At 38.5% G+C, this 22315-nt stretch overlaps 1 protein-coding gene across 3 annotated transcripts in view; it reads right to left on the bottom strand.

Moving 5' to 3' along the window:
• CNTRL (centriolin) overlaps positions 1-17945 on the bottom strand; it is an 83474-nt gene extending 65529 nt beyond the window's left edge. The window contains exons 1-6 of one of the 3 annotated variants that reach the window (XM_024762327.1): positions 17829-17945; positions 10899-11146; positions 7753-7883; positions 4186-4316; positions 2667-2808; positions 536-722 (exon numbers count right to left, since the gene is read on the bottom strand). In XM_024762327.1, the coding sequence (XP_024618095.1) occupies positions 536-722; positions 2667-2808; positions 4186-4316; positions 7753-7883; positions 10899-11115 (808 nt within the window). In that variant the 5' untranslated portion in view covers positions 11116-11146; positions 17829-17945. Of the gene's footprint in view, positions 1-535; positions 723-2666; positions 2809-4185; positions 4317-7752; positions 7884-10898; positions 11147-17828 lie in introns of those variants that run through there. The other 2 variants (XM_024762329.1, XM_024762330.1) reach the window with 2 other exon arrangements.
• Between the last annotated feature and the right edge of the window lie 4370 nt (positions 17946-22315).

Raw genomic sequence — 22315 nt, 5'->3', positions numbered from 1 at the left:
CAAAAAGGGGGTTCTCCTCTGTTACTTTATCTGGGTTTACTTGTTTTTTTGTCTATCTTCTCCACTAAAACACAAGCTGCACGAAGGCCAGTACCTTATGTCTTGATCACCATTATATCTTTAGTGCCAGATACAGTGCCTGGCTCACAGTACACGCCTAATGAATATTTGCTGAGTTCATTGATTTATGATGCCATTGTCTATGCAAATTTTTTTTTTTTTTTTTCCGGTACGCAGGCCTCTCACTGTTTTGGCCTCTCCCGTTGCGGAGCACAGGCTCCAGACGCTCAGGCTCAGCAGCCATGGCTCATGGGCCCAGCTGCTCCACGGCATGTGGGATCCTCCCAGACCGGGGCACGAACCCACGTCCCCTGCATCGGCAGGTGGACTCTCAACCACTGCGCCACCAGGGAAGCCCATATGCAAACTTTAATAGCATTATAAAGTTCATAATAAATATTTTTTTTCTGGATAATTTCTGAAAATAAATTCCTCTCCCACCCAAATTTAGTTTTTTAAAAATATGTCACCTCACCTAAACTGAATCTCTCAAAAGCTTCCTGTCTGTCCTGAGTGGTTACTGGCTGACCTTCCAAACTTTCCAGTGAACGGAGGTGAAAAATGGTGAACTGGAGGTAATGAGGAAGGGTCACAACTGGATTTTCAGCTAGGATCACAGAAGTCAAATCTTGAAGGGGTTTCAATTTGCTTACATCTTGGAGCTGAAATGATAGGTAACATTATAATTGGTATAATTGAATTTAAAAATCATAAACATCAAGATGTTAAAAAAATAAAAATAAATAAATAAAATAAAAATCATAAACATACCTAAGTGAAGTAATAAATCAAGGAAATTGCTATTAACATGGCAAGGAACCTATTCATGAAACCTATTATCCAAAAGTAGTGATTTGAAGGGCAGAAAAGAAAGGAGTATTTGAGAATCTAAAATGTATCAAGGGCAGTGTTAGGCATTTTCCATATACCATTTTATCTGTGACTCCTCACAAAAACCTATGATATAAGAACCATCTTAATTTTCTAGATGATGAAACTGAGGTTCAAAGAATTTAGGTGACTTGCTCAAAGCTCAGAGGTTATATGTGAATGAAATAGGATTTGAATTCAAGACTGTGAAACTCTAATCCTATTATCTTTTCAGTATGCTGACTGAACAAATCAAATATATAAATGGCTATAAAACAGGAGTTTGGTAAATCTTCAGGTAACAGTTATACTTGATAGTTAAAAGAAATAAGGATATGTAGAGACACTCACGGTTCTGAAGTAAGATTTTTACATTTACCCAAAGAGGGGTTGAGAAACACTACTACCAATAGCTAGTATAAATAAATCTCTCCCAAGTGGATGTGCACTCTTACTGAAGCCAATGTCAAATATGAACTGGGATGAGAAGGTCTTACAAAATTAGAAATAATAATAAATATTTATTAAATGATTTTCCTGTTAACAGTCCTATCTAGGGATCAACTACTTTTGGAACATGTGTAGCAAATTTTAAATAGATTCATGGCTACCTCCTCCCATTACCCCATAAGCTCCAAGAGCTCCAAGGTGATGCTATGTAACATGGCGTGGGGCTTGGGCTGTGAGGCTCTTGGGCTATCACAGTGAAATGGTAGAGTCACCTTACCAGATCTTTATAATGAGAAAGCATAAACATTGCACAGCATTAAACAAATGTTATTTATTATTATTGGCTTCTACTGGTGAAAGTTTAAAATACTAAATAACTCTAATGCTGTATTCGTTATAGTTTTTAAAGTATTTTCACATCTATCATTTCATCTGAGCCCCATACCACTTCTGAAAGAAGGCAGGGCAGGGACTGTTTTCTCTAATTTAAACAGTGAGTTTTAGAGAGATGAAAGATTCTCCAAAGGTCACAGAAGCAAAGTCTAGACCCATATTGGAAGTCACATCTTTTATTTTCTATTCTAAGACTTAAGTTCTTTAAATTATAGCAGGATTGTACCAATTTTAATACAGATTTAAGTAAATTAATGTTTTTACTTTTCAATGCTTATTGAATATCTAACTGTATAAATATCACAAGGAAATCATAAAATATACTCCAGAGAAAAATACACATCATTATTAGCTTATGTGAACCACGAAAACAAAGTTGCCTTACTATAAAAAGCTAGTGATTAACACTTCTTGTAACACCTAACACTATAATCAAGATTAATTCAGATTAATTCACAAGTTTGGAAAAAAAGAACTCTGCTCTAGGCATTCAGTGACATGGATTCGGGCACAAGTTGAATGACTTTGGGTAAGAGAGTTACCCTCTCTGAGACTTTACTTGAAAATGGGATAAGACAATGGTACCTAACTCACAGAATTATAAAAATAATCCCTGCACTGTCTCCTTAACAAGAGTATTTTGAGGCTCAAATGAAATGAAAGATGGGAAAATGCTAAGAGGTCAACTTTTAGCTACCATGGAACCATGCAAAACCAGGACTGCCTATATTTAATTACCATAGAGAATACTAGGTTATGTCTGAATTTGATGTTTTGTCAAAGAACCAAAGACATTAGAAGAAGTCCCATTTTAAAAAAAACTTAGATTTTAATTTTTTGCTTCAACAAATCCAAAATTTTTAAAAATATACTTGCTACTTTGAATAACTTACCGATGATATCTTGTTGCCTTTCAGATTGAGGACTCGCAAACATTTTAACTTCTTCCCTAACCATACTGGAATATGTTCAATTTCATTTCCCGCAAGGTTTAGCTTTTGCAGATTATGCATATTTTCTATACCTTCAATTTTGCTGGAAACCAAAGGGTAAAATCAAACTTAGTAATAAGTACAATGATAGTGCCCCTCCATTGTATTTTAAAAATAAACAGGCTTGGTTTTATGTGGAGTTACTTTCCATAATTATAATTTATAAATGAGAATTTAAAAAGAGTGGCTAAAAACAAATTTACCAGAACAGCTCTGGTAAACTCTTCATTACTGTCTGTGCCCAGGAATCCTACCTATCTTACTATCAGACTTTAAGATCCCACAACACAGAAGAGTCTGTCTGTAGCATTCTCACTAACCACTGTGAAGACTACTAGTGGACAGCAAGGGGAGAGCTAGAAAGTTCAATAGCACACACTGTGCTATGTGCTACAGCCCTGCATAAGAACAAGATGTCCTTAACTATTACCTTAAATCATTACCAAAAGATTAGCTATGCCAGCAGGATATGGCTGCCACTTTGAGCTGGTGGACCCCCAGAATGATACTGTATTTATGAACAAAAATATTTTAATCAGAATATTTAAACTAATAAAACATTATCACCCATATTGATGAATTTTCATTGATGAAATATTTTCCCAAGTTGATTCCAATTTAATTCCTTGGTCAATTCTCTATACTGGGCAAATATTTCCAAGCTTCCTTATTTTCAGTTTTATTTTGTTGAAATGATTTTCATCAGGATCAATTTTTTTATACACACTTTACATAAAGGATTTGATTCATTAATCACTTTTTTTCCCATTTCATTTTTGCCATATTAGAGGTTCTGCTACTGTTAGTTGTTTTGTTCTCTGGCCATTATATATACCAAGTCTTATGTGGAGGGAAAATACATAGATATAAAGATTTTCAAGATTTGATAATTGTATCATTTTCCTTATAACAAGTTTTCTATGTGTATTTTTAGCAACTGTCAGTTTTATTATGTTTATTTCTCAGAGTAATATATATTATGAAGTGGAAACAAGATAGTGTGTATTTATTACAGCAATGAGCAAAGAACATTAGGATAAATATATAGGCTCAAAACAGGTTGAAATATCTTTAGGATCAAAATGACAGGGTTAAAACATTCTGCTTCATGCCACCTTTTTTAATGAAATAAGGCAGTTAATCAGACTACATCTGGGAAAACTTCCTGTCAAAAATGGAATTAAGATAAAATTTGGTACTCAAAAAATGTATCTCCTTCTTTGATAATGACAGACATTATTCTGTACTTCAGTAATGCCAAAATATGGCAGCTATCATATGTGAAGGGCTAGACTACAAATGAATAAGGATCAAAGTGCCTGATCTTTCAAAGGATTCTTTCAGTAACACAGCAGCGTTAATCTACCTCTTTAACAAAGATGACGACCCTGCAGTGCCACCCAAAGAAGTATTTACTTACCAGATTTTGTTATATGATAAGTTGAGCTCACGTAATTTCAACAGCTTGTCTACCTTCTCCATCTTCCCTATTAGATTATGGCTGAGATTCAGTATTTCAAGTTTAACACATTTTTCCAAATTTTCGATATACTGATTGGAAACAAATGAATAAATACTTTATATAACAGATGCCTCGTCATAAGCACGACATATAAGCATGTGCTGATCAGTCACCGGAGACTAAGCCTTTACAGCTTCCCCAGAAAATCCCCTGGTGTGGCTCTCCTTGGCCAGGAGTGGCCACTCTCTCCAGGTCGCCAAACTCTCCTTGCCCCTCAGTGGACAACACTTCCTACGCACTAAGAAACTGAAGACTATCCAATGAGAATTTCCCCATCAATCCTTTTCTCCACCTCATCTTTTCTATGCCTCTCCCTTTCTCCCCTCTTCAAAGTTCAACTAGGTACTTGCACTCTTGCATAACCTTACCCATCTCTTCTCCTTGTGTTCCTGTATCTCCAATCTCTTTCTCTCTCCTGGATCTTCCCCTCAAGTTTAAAAACAGTCACTTTTCAACAGATATTCATTTCCCACTCACTACATGTCAGATGTGGCGCCGGGCAATGGCGGTATACCGGTGAACCAGACAATTTCCCTGCTGCAGGAGCCTATGTTCAACATGCTCAGTCTCCTCTATATAATACAAATCACCTCACTGCCAACTTGCTTCCTACCAAGCTTTCATTTTATCACTCTTATTTGCCACCATGTTCTCATAAAAGTTGTGAATATTTGCTCACTCTGAGGCCTTCCATTCACTATTATTCTATTGGCAAGGCAATATATCGTCCACCCTTACTATGTATTCAAAAAGTTCTCTCCAAGATCACCATTCATTCATCCATTGCAACAAATATTTATCAAACATGGATTGGTTATGTGTCAGGAGCTGTTCTAGGTACTGGAAATATGGAAAAACAGTGGTGAATAAGGAAAACAAGGTTCTTGATTTCATTCACAGGGAAAGCCAATAAACAAATAAAGAAACAAAATTTTTAGGCACTGAAGCATACTAACAAGAAAATAAAGGTAACGTGATGTGACAGAGTGCAAGGCACCAAGAGGGAAGATTTTGTCTGCTGTGTTCACTACTATAGTACTAGTGCCTGGCACATGGTAGGTGCTAAATAAATATCTATTGAGTGAAAGAATGAGAGGGAGTGACTGAGGAGAAGGTGGCTAACTGCAATTGGGTTGGTAAGAGAAGGCTTCACAGAGAGAGGAAGTGCATGGAGTTGAGACCCTAATAATAAGCCAGTTGTGTGAACATCTGGGGACAGAGAATACCAGGCAGAGAAAAAAATGCAAAGACCCTAAAAGAATGAACCTGGTTGGTTTGAGAAATAGAAGGAAGGGCTTTTTAAACTGCCAAATCAAATAACTTCTTCCAAGTTTTCATCTTATTTGCTGATTCGGTGACATTTTATAGCATATCCTTTCTGCCTGACGTTCTCTCAACTTTGGCCCCCATTCATCATACTCTTGGATCTTCTATTCCAACAGCCCCTTCGGACTTTTTCACTGGGTCTGTCTCTCCCACGTGCTCACTCTCTTTCTCTGATTTCCTCTCACTATTTCTCCTCTTAATCCTAGGCATTCTTCACACTAAGCTCTAAATTCCCAGAGATCAGAAACTAAGCTTATTGACTTTCTGTATCTATTCCCACAGCCTAACATAATAATGCCTGGCATATAATAACCACACAGTAAAGATTTACTAACTTGATATTTCATTTTCACACCCTTTAAACTCCAGGATGTCTCCTTTTTTCCCTTTTAATTACACAAGACATAAATATATTCTAATAAAAATTTCAAACAAAACATAAAAAGCTTTCTTCATCAGGTCTGCAGGACCAAAAAATCTCACTGCTCAAAAGTAACCATTGTTAAGAGGCTGGTGTATATACATATACATATACATATGTATACATATAGGTCTTTCTATTCATTTACATCTATATATATACATAGATAGAAAAACAGAATTTTAAAAAATATATTTCGAGACCTTGCTATACAAAATATTTTAGAATTTGTTTGTTGCATTTAAATATACTGGAACATTTTCCCACATTAATACATAGAGTTCTGGGGTTTTTTGGGTTTTGTTCTTGTCTTTTAAGAAACTTGATAGTATTTCATGGTATATTGCACCATAATTTTTTTAAGCAATCCCCTATTGACAGACATTTGGTTATTTCCAATTTTTCCATCTTAAATAATGCTTAATAAACATGACTATTCAGACAATTTTGGATACGTGTGCAAATATTAATAGATATCAAGGAGTAGAACTGCTGTGTTGGTGAGTATAAACTCAGTAAGTATAAACTCGATTGCTGGATCAAACAAATACATTTGAAATTTTGATAAATACTATCAAACTGTTTTCCTAAAATGCTGTACCAATCTATACATCCACTAAGACCATATGAGAATACCCATTTCTCACACCTTTCTCAACACTGAAATAATCTTTTTAATTATTGTCCATCAGACATACAAGATGGAAAATGGCATCAAACTATTGTTCTATTTCACATCTCTTTGACATGAATGAAATTGAACATATTTTCATGTTAACATTAGCCATTTATAATATTTTTGTGAACAAACTGTTCATATCCTTTGCACATTTTCCATTTAGCTGTCTCTTTCTACTGAACTGTAGGTGCTCTATATATTATGTGGATACTGTTACATATGCTGGAAACACTATCTGCCAGCTTGTTGTTTTGCTTTAACTTTTTAAAAGATATCGTTCATTAAACACAACTTTTTAAGTTTTTTAAGTAAGCTAAATCTGTCAATATTTTTCTTTGTGGTATTAGGGTTGGTGTTTGCTTAGAAAGGCCTTCCCAACTCTAAGATTTAAAAATATATTCTCCTATATTCTTTCCTAATAATTTTATAGCACTTTTGTTGGTTGATTTTTGTTTCATTTTCATTAAGATTTTCAATCTTCTGGAATTAATTTTTGTGACTAATGTAGTAGGCATCTAAGATTATATTATTTCCAATTAAAAAATTAAGTTGTCTATTACAATGTGCTCATGTTGTATAGTTTATGAATAAAGTAGTAAACAGTCTAGAGCAGGGATCCGCAAACTTCTGTAAAAGGCCAAATAGTAAATATTTTTGGCTTTGTGAGACAGTCTCTTTGACAACCACTTACCTCTGCCATTGTAGTGCAAAAACAGCCACAGACAATATATAAACAAATGAGTGTAGCTCTGCTCCAATAAAACTTTATTAACAAAAATAGGCAGTAGGCCCAATGTGGCCTACAGGCTGTAGTTTGCTGACTCATTCTAGAGAGAATCAATAATGTGTAGAATAATAGGAGCTTATGAATTTGAAGATGTCACACTTCTGATGGAGAACTTTCACTAGAAACAATAAAAGATCTGCAACAAATTCGGTGACATTAGGGTGCTGTAAATCTAATATACTCTTTTAAAAACTTTTTAAAGCACATAAAAATTAAAAACAATGTCTGTATTCAGAAATGTTGGTAACCTACCCTAAATTTCTTGCCACCATCTTTAGAAAGTGAAAGGTTCAGAGATTTTACCAAGGCCAAATTGTCCTGTTTAGTAAGTTTTTTAACCAGGGCCTCGGTAATATATCGAACTCCTTCATGTGAATCAGCTTCTGAAATTACACAAACAGATCATTATCAGTAGAGGAAGACATGAATACTTTGAAAAACAAATCGTTTTCATGTTATATAACAAAAAAAAATTTTAAAGCCATGCAAATGTAAAAACAGCTGGCTAGTTCTATTTGCAATGTTTTAATAATAATATTTTACTTTATATAGCACTTCATAATAATGACAATAACAGTTATACTCTATAAATATTGTGTGCAAGCTTTGTGCTAAATACTTTACATTTAAAAATTTAATCTGGGGACTTCCCTGGTGGCGCAGTGGTTAAGAATCTGCCTGCCAATGTAGGGAACACAGGTTCGAGCCCTGGTCTGGGAAGATCCCACATGCTGCAGAGCAACTAAGCCCGTGCGCCACTACTGAGCCTGCGCTCTAGAGCCCGCGCGCCACAGCTACTGAGCCCGCGTGCTGCAACTACTGAAGCCCGTGCGCCTCGAGCCCATGCTCTGCAACGAGAAGCCACCGCAATGAGAAGCCCGCGCACCGCAACGAAGAGTAGCCCCCGCTCCCCGCAACTAGAGAAAGCCTGCGCGCAGCAATGAAGACCCAACGCAGCCAAAAATAAAATTAATTAATTAAAAAAATTTAATTTGTACAACAAACTTTTGGGATAGAAATTACTGTTCCCCTTTATAAAAGAAATTATAATAATTTATTCAAGATCTTGCAGCTAGAAATGTGCAAATCTAGGACTTGAACCTAGGCAGATGAATCTAAAACTTATACTTTTAATTATATGCAGCACTGAGGTTTTTAGCAGTATTTTAATGTTAGCTATTTTAAAAAATATATATATTGGCATTATGTAGTTGTTTGTTTTTTAAAATTCTAATCTAAAGTTCAAAAACACTGGAATTCTTAAAAATCCTCTTGTGGTGCTCCAAGGACAATGGTGCTTCAAGGACAAAGAATGACCCTCCTTCAAAAAGTTTCAGCGTTATACCCCCTACCGACTCTTAATCACCTTCCCTACCATGTTGCCATGGTTACGAAATTCCTGAGCCCACCTGGGCAACGCCCACCTGGGCTACCGGGCCTGTCCCAAATAAGGAAAGGCATCTGCCCTTTCCCACTCCCACCCTATAGAAGGAAGGTATATGTGCCTCGACCAATCAGTAAATGAAATTTTCACCTCGGACCATTCCTTTGTTTTCTGGCTATAAAAGCTGATCAATAGCATATGTTTGGGCTCGACTCTCCCAGACTACTAGGAAGTCTGCCCGCTGTTCTGGCAGCAACCCTTCCCTCTAATAAATTCTATCTTCTTTACATTCTGCCTTGAGTTTGGAAATTCTTTTCCAACCCACGTTCAGACCACGACACCTCTTTTCCTATTTCTTTTTTATGGTAGGAAACTCAAATTTGTTGCTCTTTTAAATATAGAGGATCATAACACATTTTTTTTTTTTTTTTTTTATAACACATTTTATAGAGATAAAGTACTAACTTAATGGATAGCACACCCTATCTTAAGACCTTCCTGGATATTGCAGTCACAGCTTGTTAAAGCCATGTTAGTATAGCACAGGGAACTCTACTCAGTACTCTGTAATGGCCTATATGGGAAAAGAATCTAAAAAAGAGTGGATATATGTATATGAATAACTGATTCATTTTGCTGTACACGTGAAACTAACACAACATTGTAAATCAACTATACTCCGATTTAAAAAAATATTTTAAAAAAAGCTATGTTAAATTCTGCAAAACCATCCAAAAAAAAGAGAAAATTGCCTCTTGGTTCTTTCTTTATGAATCAAAGATAATTAATCCTGGGTTCAGATCCAGGCTGTGGGCCAAAGTTTCCCTATGATTACTCATAATAAGTTAATATTGCATTTATTTTGGTTCAAAATAAAATAATTTTTAAAATTTGGGCCATTCTAGGAAAGAACATATTCTAAAATATTAATCAAATTAGAAATAACAGGGCTTCCCTGGTGGCGCATTGGTTGTGAGTCCGCCTGCCGATGCAGGGGACACAGGTTCGTGCCCCGGTCCGGGAGGATCCCACATGCCGTGGAGCGACTGGGCCCGTGAGCCATGGCTGCTGAGCCTGCGCGTCCAGAGCCTGTGCTCCGCAACGGGAGAGGCCACAGCAGTGAGAGGCCCGCGTACCACACACACACAAAAAAATTAGAAATAACAATGTACCAACGGGCAGCAAGGGTACAGTCAACTCAAGGCTGATAATGTTTATTAATAAACACTGGTCAATATTCATGTCAACAGAGTTTGATGACTGTGATTTCATGACTTAGCAAAGAAATCACATAGTTTTCTTTCACACTTAATCACATTATAGATTCCCAGACTAACAGAATGCTTTTAAGAAAAAATAAAAACCTTGGTGGAAGAGGGAAGAGATATGGGAACATATGTATATGTATAACTGATTCATTTTGTTATAAAGCAGAAACTAACATAATGTATATAAATGTCAAACCAGTATGTTGTACACCTGAAACCAATATTGTACTATACTTCAATTACAAAAAAAAAATAAAAACTCTGCTATATACTAATTAAAAAAAAAACAAAAAAACCTTGGTGGAACATTTATATGTCCCTTATGTGGAAATCAGTCCATTCACAGATTGCTAATAAGCAAGATGCTAATAAGCAGACTGGAATAGCCCAGGGGTGGATAGTATTTTTATGCTGAATTAAGGCACTCCATTCTGAAGTGAACAGATATGCCCTCCCCGCAGCCAAGGATTATGGTAAATTTGGCATATGAGCTTTAAGGCACTCTCCCACCACAAGAAATAAAGCTTCCTCTTTCAGGAAACTCCCTTCTCCTACCGCTTTTAGACATCTTCACCCTCACCCAGAAGCCTCCATCCCCCACTGTCCCTACACAATTTCTGTCAATAAAAAACAATGGTTCAAGTTAGTAGTTGGATATATGTTACATTTGGACCAAAAATGTAAGTTGAATATTTTCCATCTGTACTTAAGAGTATTTGGTGAAATTCTTAGATTAAAAGCAATACCTTGATGGTCTTGGTAGTCCAAAAGCATAGGGTTTTCACCTATAATCTCAACTTGCTCATACCACTGTCTTCCAGAATGAAAAGGTAGAGTCTCGGATCCACTTAAAGGTGAAAGTGACCTAGATCTCATATTGGACGTAACAGATGATGGACTAGGAGAGTGAGATGATGGTGGCATCTTTGCTTTGGAAATTTTTTGCTGAGGACCTTTCTTCATTGCAAGAATAAAGCCAGGTATCCATCAAAACCTGTAAGAGTTTCCAGTATATTTAACAAGGTTAATTTTTAGAGCTATCAAAACTATTTATTTCTAGAATTTTCAAGACTACAAAGTTATAAACTCAGAAGTTATAGATGCTAGAACCCAAACTACTCCAAGCTGATGGGAGCAGACACTATTTCAGACATTGCTGATTACTTTACCAGAGGGAAGAGACCTCTAGAGGGTCCTGTACTGACACATACTCCAGCCAGAAGACTTAACTGTCATTACGGTTCTCAATTTATTGGACCAAACTTGTCACAATGTCTCTTCTACCCATAAGGGGTCCTAGATTGAAGGAAGGTGGAAATATTTGGCAACCAGCAGTATTTCATACTGATGAGCAGTCTCTCCTTCCTGAAACAGTTTCTTCCTTTGGCTTCTGGGACACCATCCTCTCCTATCCTCCCGTCTCCCTGGCCACTCCTTGGCCTCCTTTGCTGGCCAAGGCTCTCCTATTCAATCTTTAAATGTCAGAGCTCCTCAAGTCTCTTCTGGTCTTTCTAATCTTAATTTAGACAATCTAATGAACACCCATGGTTCCCAACGCAACCTGTATACTAATATTTATATTTTCAATCCAACCTTTCTCCGAGTTCCAGACTCCTATTCCCAACTGCTACCTGACATCTCATTGGCATCCTGAATCAACATGTCCAAATTGAATTTATCATTTCTCTCATTCCTCCCTCATTTTCCTCCCATCCTGTTCCTCCTCCAGTGTTCCCTAACTATGAACAATGCTCTTGGGAATAAGACAGAAACCTGGGAGTCATTCTTTATGCTTCCCTTTCCCTTTTTCCCATAACCAAACAATCACCAAGTTTTGTCAATTCTACCTCCTAAATATCTCTCAGAATAGTCCATTCTTTCCATCTCCACTGTCGTCTACTCTAATCCACACCCTCATCAAACTACTAATAGCTTCTAACTGATCTGTCTACAAGCTCTCTTGCCTTCCTCCTCCATCACTACATTGCAGCCAGACTGATCTATTTTAAAAGTTAATCTGTCTGTAATAAATGAAATATTTACCATGACCTATGAAGTCCCCCATAATACAGCCTTGTCTCTAGCCTCACATCTGTCACTGGTTCCCTCAACTCTGTGGCTCCAGCCACATGGACCTCTACATCTAATTTCTTCTGCTATAATGCTTGCCCTCAGTCTTGTCTTTTCTTTTTTTAAAACTCTTCAGAAATTCTCTCCATATAATCTGGATATTAACCCTAATCAGATATATGATTTGCAAAAATTTTCTCCCATTCTGTGGTTTCCTTTTTACTCTGTGATATTGTCTTTTGATGCTCATTTAAAACTTTTTAAGAAGTCCTATTTGTCTATGTTTTCTTTTGTTTCCTGTGCCTTTGGTGTCATATCCAAGAAATCACTGCCAAATCCAATGCCATGAAGCTGTTGCCCTATGCTTTCTTCTAAGACATTTATAATTTTAGCTCTTACATTTAGGTCTTTGATCCATTTTGAGTTAATTTTTGTATATGGTGTTAGGTAAAGGTCCAAATTCATTCTTTTGCATGTGGATATCCAGTTTTCCCAGCATGATTTTTGAAGACTTCCCTTTCCCCATTGAATGATCTTGGTACCCTTGTCAAAAATCATTTGACCAAATTCCTTTACTTTTTATGTAAGAAAATTAAGGCCCAGAATGGTAAATGACTTGGTCAGATACAATGCTAGCTGGTATCAGTTCTCCTCTCAAATTAATTTGTAAGTCAAATCACATAATTAATCTAGTAGAATATAAATTCCATGAAAGTAGGGATATTGTTCACTGATGTATTCCAGGCCTAGAACAGAGCCTAAAAGATAGTAGATAATTACTACTTATGGAATGAATTATTCATAAAGAACCTGGAACCAAAAAATGCTATTTAGTACTTTAGCCATAGGATATCTTCATGAGTAGTATTAGTTCTCAATATCAAGAGCCCTACCTTACAAGTTAGGTTTATGCAAAAAAGATTTTCATGTTATACAATTGCTCTTATAAGTACACTGCATAAACTATAAATTTGACAAACTTTTAGACCAAAAAATCTTATAAGAAGCATAGGTCTTGAACAAGGCTGCATTAACAATGATTCTACTTTTGCTCAATATCCACAATCTCCCCTACTCTCACTACTTAAAATGTGAAGATAAAACACAAATTCTTTTTTAGAAAAGTAGTTTGCAATCCAAAGTTTTTGGATAGCTCCAATCTTAATGCCAGGGACTTCCCTGGTGGTCCAGTGGTTAAGACTCCGTGCTTCCACTGCAGGGGCCGCAGGTTTGATCTCTGATTGGGAAACTAAGATCTCACATGCTGTGTACAGCACGGCCAAAAAAAAAAAAAAAAAAAGAAAGAAATAATAATAATAAATCGTAGCTTAAAAAAAAAAATCTTATTTTAACTGTGCTGCGCAGCGTGGCAGCGTGTGGATCTTAGTTCCCCAACCAAGGATCGAACCCACGCCCGCTGCATTGGAAGCGTGGAGTCTTAACCACTGGACCACCACAAAAGTCTAAAAAAAAATCTTAATGCCAAATAAATTGGTATTAGAAAGAGATATGATAGTGGTTTGATGTGTGAAAATCTTCATGTATAATAAATACACCTTCACAGGTATGTACATGGGTATTATTATACAGGCTGGGATTTTAAAGAAACTTACTTTTTAAATGCTTAGAACACATACAATATATGTAAAGGAGAGCTGCCATTAATATATCAAATCAATTAACCAACATTTAACAGATGTTAATACCTTTCAATGACTAGTCATTCTAGGAATGCTTATCTTGCCCAAAACATTTCTGGAATTCCTCTTTGGGTCCTGCTTTCAGAATTAATTTATAAGTCTCACAAGAAAACTAGATCTATCACTTCAACTACATTTTGTTTTTATTTTCCCAGTTTGATTATTAACTTTACCATGTGCCAAATATTGTGATAAGCTCTTGTATGTATCATCACATTAGAAGGATTAAACACAACTCTATGAAATAGGTGTTATTATCTCCCATTTTAAAGATTAAGAGGTTAAATTTGTTCAAAGTCCCATAACTAATTGGTTAAGCCAAGACTTGAATCCTGATATGATTCCAAAGCCCGTGACTTCATTACCATGCCATATTGCTGACTGAGTTTTCTGGAGGCCAGATCATGTTTGATTCACTTTGTAGGGCCTAGGATAGTGCCTTAGACAAAACAGATCATAAACAAGTGCCACTAAACAACCTTGATTAATGGACGACATACACTATAAAAACTATTCCTGAAGGAAAAACAGAAAATTTAATACAGTAATAGCATCACTGAACTCATGATCTAGCTTCTTAAGGTGACTAGTTTGAAGGTAACAAAAACCTACAAAATTTTTAAAAAGTGACTATTATTTCACAGGTATACAGTACAACATGGCCAACTACCTTGTTCCAATAGTCTAGGTCACTTTAAACTGCAAATCTATGTCTTTACTTTCTCTTTCATTTTTTCATGTCATATCATCCACATGGGTCAGAAAATCTTTCCCCCAATTCACATAACTGCTATTTATGCCATAGCCACATGGTTTTGGGTCTTAATTTCAGAAGCGTGGTAAACAATTTTTGTCTCACCATTCTGCCAAGGCAAAAAGTCTCTTAGTAATACTCCTCATTCTGTGTTAAGTTGCACTGGTGCTCTCTTTCTAAATAATAATATACTCAAGCTTGAGAAGAGCTAAGAGGCATGTGCTTTAATAGTATAATTTTATTCATTCCTGAATTAAATATAGTTTTCATAAAGGCAAGAGATTTAAAAGATAAAAGAGGAGAGGCACAGGGCCCAGTTCCCACTTGTATATGTCTTTCTCTATCCCATAGCATGATAGAAAATTATAAAATTAGAATGATAGTATGCTACATGTTACAGAGATATGGCTTATATATTTTTTTGGTTTCTTGGTTTAAAAAATGCACATCCTATATTTTTATGCAACGCAATTATTTTGTATCCTGCACCTTAGTCTTATCTCTAAATTCTTAAAATATTGAACCATGCTGAATTCCTCTCAGAACATCCTAAAAACCAAGACTCTTTGGACCTCACTAGAATATCATGCAGTCCTTTGTTACCTCACCTGATTAGAAAAACTCTGCCTTACTCATTTATAGAGTTAAAGAAATATATTAGAATGGATTCCAGAAATTGAAATCAACTCTTTCCTTTAATGAATTGTAACCTGAAAGATTAAATGACGGTTCCAAAGTCACAGTGCATTGCCAGACCCCCCTCCCTTGGTTGCCATAGCTCCTGTAAAGCCTGGACGTAGGATCTCATAGAACAGCTAACCCAGTGAAATGAGGTTAGGGATTTACTGTGCTTGAGAAAGGCCGGCATTATTTCAGAGACTATCACCTGGGGGTAGTAACACCTTGAACCACAATTTAAAGAGACAGATATGGATGTTGTTTGACCTAGGCCATAGTTTGCAATAATATAAACAAAGACTAAGCAATAGAAAAGAGAAGATAGAGCTGAGACATAGGGCTAGAGTGTGTGAAGGGCAAGATAAAGAGAAAGCAAAACAAGTCCAGAGCTGGAGACACATTTTGAAGGCCCAGAAGGTAGTCTGCTGAGTAAGGAAAGCTGTTGGATGATGTGATCATCAGAATCATATGACCGGGCATCCTGTCATTCTCAGACTCAGATACTTGCCTTGATTTAACAACCCCCTCCGTCACAGCTTAGTAGAGACCACACCTCCACCTCTATCCAGCCTTTCCTAACATTCCTAACTTTCCACCTTCTTCTCTGATCTTTTCCAATGAGGCAGACCTCAATAATCCTCAAACCTTCCTTCTCTCTTTCCAGCCACTCCAATATGCAAATATCCATCCCCATTTCTTGACCTCCATATCTTCTCCACTGCATCCCTTAGCCCTTTAATCACATCTCAGTACTTTCCCTACAATTCGACTTCATCCCATACCCTCACCCATTTAAACACTATTACTCTCTAACTAGTCCTTTCAAATATCCTGACTCCTATTCCTCTCCAATGGCAATTCGCCATCCTGTGCTCATCAACCTCTGCCTCCTGTCCTTCACCCTATCCTGATTGCCAAGTTCTCCCACAAATTCTGTTCCAATTCCCTAATACTGTATTAGTCTCCTCCATTTCTCTATAGTTCTTTCCAGTACCCTGACTCAACACTTCTATATCCATCTTGATTTCCCAAACTGCTCATCACAGCAAATATTCTAACATCCTAATCCATTCCAATACTCTGACTTCTAATTAACCCCTCTTCAAACAAAATAATCAAACCTCCACCCATTCCTCTTCATCTCAACCCAACTGCCTATCTACTTGCCTTTCCCTTCCAACACCCTGACATGTGTGTCCTTCTGCATCCTATTAACATCCTGAACTCTCCTCTCACATCTCTCTCCATTCTACTCAGGTACCCAAAAAACCAAGCTCCCCATCCCTTTCCAGTATTTTATTTATTCAGTCATCCAATTTTATTCGGCAACTTTTATGCACCAAGAACTGTGTTAGGCTCTAAGAATACAGGGCTGAGAAGGCAGGGTTTCTATACTCAAAACGCACAACAGGATTAGGTCTCTGCACCAAATAGCATCCTTTACAACACCTTACAATTAGAATTAAATGATTATTTGTGAAACGACTTGTTTCTCCTTCTAGAGTTTATGCTACAAGACAGTAGGGACTCTATTTGTTTATTGTTTGGTGCACAATAAATATTTGTTGAATGAGTGAAGAAAGGACTGTGCTAAGCACTCTAAAGATATTACCAAATTTAAGTTCTCGCAGATGGTGTGTAAGGTCAAAATTATTAACCTCATTGATAAACGACAGGGTATCATTAAGAATTAAGAGCTTGGATTCTGGAACTAAGCAACCTGAGTTCAAATGTTAATTTTCCACTTTCTGTGTGACATAAGGCAAATTATTTAACCTCTCTGATCCACAGTTTCATCACTTTTGAAATGGGGATGAAAACCTCACACAAGTTATTTTAAATTCTAAATCAGTTAACGCAAAGGCCTAAAGGACTCAGAACTGAATCTGGCACACAGCGTACACTCGAAAGTAATTAGCGATTATTTTTTACAAACAAGAAAACATTTGCTCGGGAAGGTTAAGGAACACGCCCAAATCGCAGAGCCGGTAACAAGACGTGAAGCCAAGTTTTGACTTCAAAATGCACCTGTCCCTTAACGGTTATACAACAAAGTATTTGCTCTTCTCCTCCTTCAAATATTTCTTCCCAATATCCTAACTCTCATTATTCTCCATGTACTGTACTCCGCCCGATCCCAGGACGCCCGTCAGGATACCCAAACCATCCTGTACCCGTCATTCCCCGCATACACCTGACACACCTCCTCCCTCCTCCGCTCGGTGGCGGGACCCCATCTTCCTCCACGCCGCACCCCACCCCTGACCTCCTCATTTCCCATCCAAACCTCCCTCCATCATCCTCCTCCCCACGCCCGTTCCGGGCCCTCCCCTCCTTCCCATCCAATCCCAATTCCCCGGCACACGCCCCCGCCCCGAATCCATCCCACGCTCGGTTCAGGCCTTCCCGCCTTCGCCCCTCACCCCACCGCTCCGTCTGGATGCCGGAGAACGGCCTCCACCATGGCCACTCACCACGGAGGAGCCGGGCCGAGCGAGCTCGCGGGCCGACGCCGGGCGGAGAGGCGCTGGTCGCTCCCTTCAGGCGCTCAGCGGTGCGGCGGCCATTTTGTTGTGTTGTGCCGGTTGCCGAGGGGCAGTGCGTGCGGCGTGGGCGGGGCCTGCTGTGGTCGAGGCCCTCCCCGGAGCACGGGGGCGGGGCCGGGCTTCCCGCCGCTCAGGACGCCAGGGCCGCGGGCGCGCAAAGGCGCGCGGGAGTCGGCGGGAGGGGAGGTTCCGTGTAGCAGCTGGCTAGAGGCCTAGCGCTTTTCTCTGAGGGGAAGCGGCCGACTCACGACCAGGCTTCGACTCGCTCCGTGGGGGCTGGGCCTGAGGACGACCTAAGGGACAGATGTGGCGCTGTCGCCAAGCTCCTGCACTTCCAGTGCCGGCCCTCTGGGCTTGAGCTAGTGTGCCTCGCCCCACGCTCCTTCTCGAGGCCCATTTCTGAGGCGAGTTCTCTGCTTCAGGGGCCAGACGTGGATAAACCACTGAGGGAACTCAGCTTGGGCTGCAGCTGCACCCGAGGTTAAGGGAGTGAGAGCAGCCTGGGAGTCCTGGCAGAGACTAGTGCTCTGGTTGTGAGAGGGAAGCCAAAGCCAGAAGCGGTTGAAGAAACTTCGGTTGGGGCTTGCCTGGAAGGGCTGCATTTCACCATGTATATTCAACAGATAGTTTAAGAGAATTTAGAACATACTGTGCTGGATGCCAGGGAAATACAGTGAATTCTTTTAAAAAACGTTGTCGCCGAGGACACCATTCCTCCACTCCAGCCTCCCATTTCCAAGTTGGTACCCTGGACAGTGTCACCATCAGAGGTTGCACCATCTCCAGAAATCGCCAATGCAGGCACCACCTCTCCCTTACCGTAGTTCTCCAATCTTAACAGCGTGCTTGCTGGGAAGACCCCCGTCCTAGCACAATTCACTTCATTGTGACTTCCAATCCCTTGCTCTTACCGTTTTCTCACAGTTCATGGCCCATCTGTGTAACACTATTTTAGGAATTTCCTTTGTGCCTCAGTTTCCTCATCTGGGAAATGGGATAATCCTACCTACTTCCCACAGTTATCCTGATAGTTATAAATGTTAATGTATGTGAAAGAACTTAGAACAGTCCTAAGTTCTCTCACATGCCCTATAATATGTTCTCAATATGTTTTAGTTATTTTAGCATTAGGCAAAGGTTTCCCAGAAGAAGTGACGCCTCATCCTAAGTCCTGGAAGAAGCAAATAACTTAGTTCAAGGAGTATGGGAGTGGGGAAGAATTTGCTTGGCAAAGGGAACAACTTCTGCAAACCCCAGGAGGAGGGGAAAAAAAGAGCTTGGCAATGAGCTGGACGTTAAGCAGATCAGGATACAGCCAAAAATCTGGAGTGTAGAAGCTAAAGCAGGAAGAGGGACCTTATGAACCATATTAGGCGCTTGTAATTTTTCCTGAAGGCAGAGATGGATTCAGGAATAGGAAGTTCAGGTGGCTACCAACAGGGGGCGCCATTCACACTCACATTTTTGTGAATGATGCTCCCCCCTCCCCCACTATTTATGCAACACGGAAGGAGGCCCTTGCAGTTGTAGAAAAGTCAAAAGTCATTAAAAGCTTCACGTTTTAAATTGAAAGGAAGATGTATCCTTTTTTTAAAAAAATCTAAGTTCAGATGATATGTATTAGTTTGGAGTGTGTACATTGCTGAATTTCAGTTCTATTATTTTTTGTCTTTTTGTTTTGACACTCGTTTCTTTTTCTCTTTTCCAACAGAGAATTGGATTTATGGTGTCACCTCACTGCTATGTCCCTCAAAGTCTGTAATGATATTTAGGTGGAATCCATTATCAAATCATGGTATGCTGGTGTCGTTCATTATCAATCTGATAAGTAGCTGGTAAAAATATACACAAAATCCAGAGGATGGTGCAAAACATTTATTTTTCCCTTGGGTAGTCTCTCACTCCCTATCCAGTTAACCTTGGGTGGGTACTTGCCAGTTCCTTCTTGGCCAGTTCTCCTTCAACCAGACCCTCTGCTGGTGTCTAGCATGATGAAGGCCTTGGATAGACCTCAGGCCTTAGAGCAGTCAGAGGTGAAACCTTTCTCTAGCTAATTTGAATATTAACTGCCTCTCTTAGCATGCTAGAAGAACCTCTCTCCCCAAAGCAGGAGTGAGAATAGGAAAGGAGTGAGGGCAACTCTTTGATTCCACACTAATTTGTATTTATCTGATAATATGAAGTTGTTACTCTTCTGAGTTGCATTTACAATACAAATACTAACCATAGCAGAGTGACTCAGCTATCCCTCAGTTCTTTTCTCCAAATGATAGAAAGCTGTTCTGTTTGTTGTCACTTGCCTCATGTTTCACAATCCAGTTTCATAATTTTGCAGATTTGCTTCAGAGGAGAATCAGACTAAGGTTGTCAGGCAGCTTCCTGACAGGAGATAGGTCTTATATTTCATATAGCACCCAGTAGAAATCCTTCAACCTGCAGTTTCATAATCGTATCATTTAATATTAATGGAATTTCCTCTTATTTAATTTATCAGAATAACTTGGAAAATAACAAGATTGTACAAAGCTAGAATTTAGCAATCAGAGACAGGGCCAGTAAGACCTTGAGTAATTCATGAACTAAAAAGCTAAGATCACATGAATCCCCAGGAATAATAGCCAGTGTCACAAACCGAAGGACTGATAATCCATATAAAACGTTCCCAGATTCTTTTCAACAGATTTATGGACTGTAAGAACTAGAGAGAATCTCTGGTTCTGTTATATCACCTAGCTAAACTCCTTCAATTTACAGTTTGCATTATTTTTCAGTCCTAAAAGATAAAGTTATTTTCTTCTATAGAAATGGTCAGGCTCTAGTGTTTAGTCATTGGTTGAGGGCTTCTTGGAAAGAGCGTGGGCCTCAGCTTGAAAGCGAAGGTAGGGCTTGAAGGCATTAACAGCTGGAGGCTGTCAGCTAATATCCCCCTTGCAACTGATGGCAAGTTCTTTAATCAAGGGAAATCGGAGCAGCCCATCTCCATGGTTGTCACACTGCTTTGACCACCAAACACACCATACTGTTGCTGAAGTGCACGGAGGTGTGTGCTGAGGGTGTAAGTGCCTGATGGCCAGGGCACTTTTGTTGTACTGAGGGAGGAGTCTCCTAAACCAGGAAGTCCTGGCCCTCGTCGTTTTTTTTTTTCCTTTTCCAGTTTTATGAGATATAATTGACTCTTGTCATTGTCAATGCTAATCACCACTGTAACCAATCAAAACCATGCTACTGAAGTCTTGTCTCCCAATACCTCATGGAGATTTGAGCATTTTTAAGCCAGGCTGTTGTTAGGGTTTCCTGGGACTCAAGCATGAGTCTATCGAAGCTGAGTCCAAGGAAAGTCAGAGTGGCAGACAATGAACTATTATCAGACTCATCTTCCCAGCTCCATGTAGCTCAATTCAGGAGCCTGAATTCCTCTTAACTCTCTCTTATAATGATTTCTGAAGACCTCCCTAGTAATTAGACCTTTGGTGGCTTTCACTTAGGGTGACACTTACGTTCCATCTGGTACCTTGAAAAGGTAAACAGAGAGACCAGACTGAATCTTAGGAGATGATCCCTTAGTATTCCTCTATAATCCTTTCCACTTGTAGAATATTGGAAATAATGCCTCTTCTTTCATTTGTGATTTTAGCAATTTGAGTCTTCTCTCTTTTCATAAAGAGCTTAACTAAAGCTTTGTTAATTTTGTTGATCTTTTCAAAGAACCAACTTTTGGTTAGGTTGATTTTCTCTGTTGTTTTTCTACTCTTTATTTCATTAATTTCCATTCTAATCCTTATTATTTATTTCCTTCGGCTTGCTTTGTACTTTGTTCTCACTGTCTTAAAGTGGAGATTAGGTTGTTGATTTGAGAGCTTTCTTCTTTTTTAATACAGGCATTTATAGCAAAAGATTTTCTGTTAAGTGCTGCTCTTGCTGTATCCCATATGTTTTGGTATGTTGTGTTTTCATTGTCATTCATCTAAAAGTATTTTCTGATTTCCCTGTGATTTCTTCTTTGACCCATTGGATATTTAGGAATGTGTGGTTTAATTAACACAGATCTGGAAATTCCCCAAATTTCTTTTTGTCATTAATGTTTAATTTTGCTCCATTGTGATCAGAGAAATATGTGATTTCAATCCTTTTAAACTAACTGAGGCTTGTTTTATAGCCTAGCATATGAGCTATCCTAGAGAATGTTTCATGTGCACTTGAGAAAAATGTGTATTCTGCTCTTGTTGGGTAGAATGTTCTACAGATGTGTACTAGGTCTAGTTGATTTATGGTGTTGTTCTAGTCTTTTATTTCCTTGTTGATCTTCCGCATAGTTGTTCTATCCATAATTGAAACTATTATTGTTGAATTTTCTGTTTCTCCCTTCAACTGTCTGTTTTTGCTTCACATATTTTAGGGCTCTGGTGATAGGTATA

Source organism: Neophocaena asiaeorientalis, unplaced genomic scaffold (genome assembly GCF_003031525.2).
Source record: "Neophocaena asiaeorientalis asiaeorientalis breed wild unplaced genomic scaffold, Neophocaena_asiaeorientalis_V1.1 scaffold78, whole genome shotgun sequence".
Lineage (NCBI taxonomy): Eukaryota > Metazoa > Chordata > Mammalia > Artiodactyla > Phocoenidae > Neophocaena > Neophocaena asiaeorientalis.
Note: the sequence above shows the minus strand (reverse complement) of the source record. Positions and strands in the feature narration are given on the sequence as shown.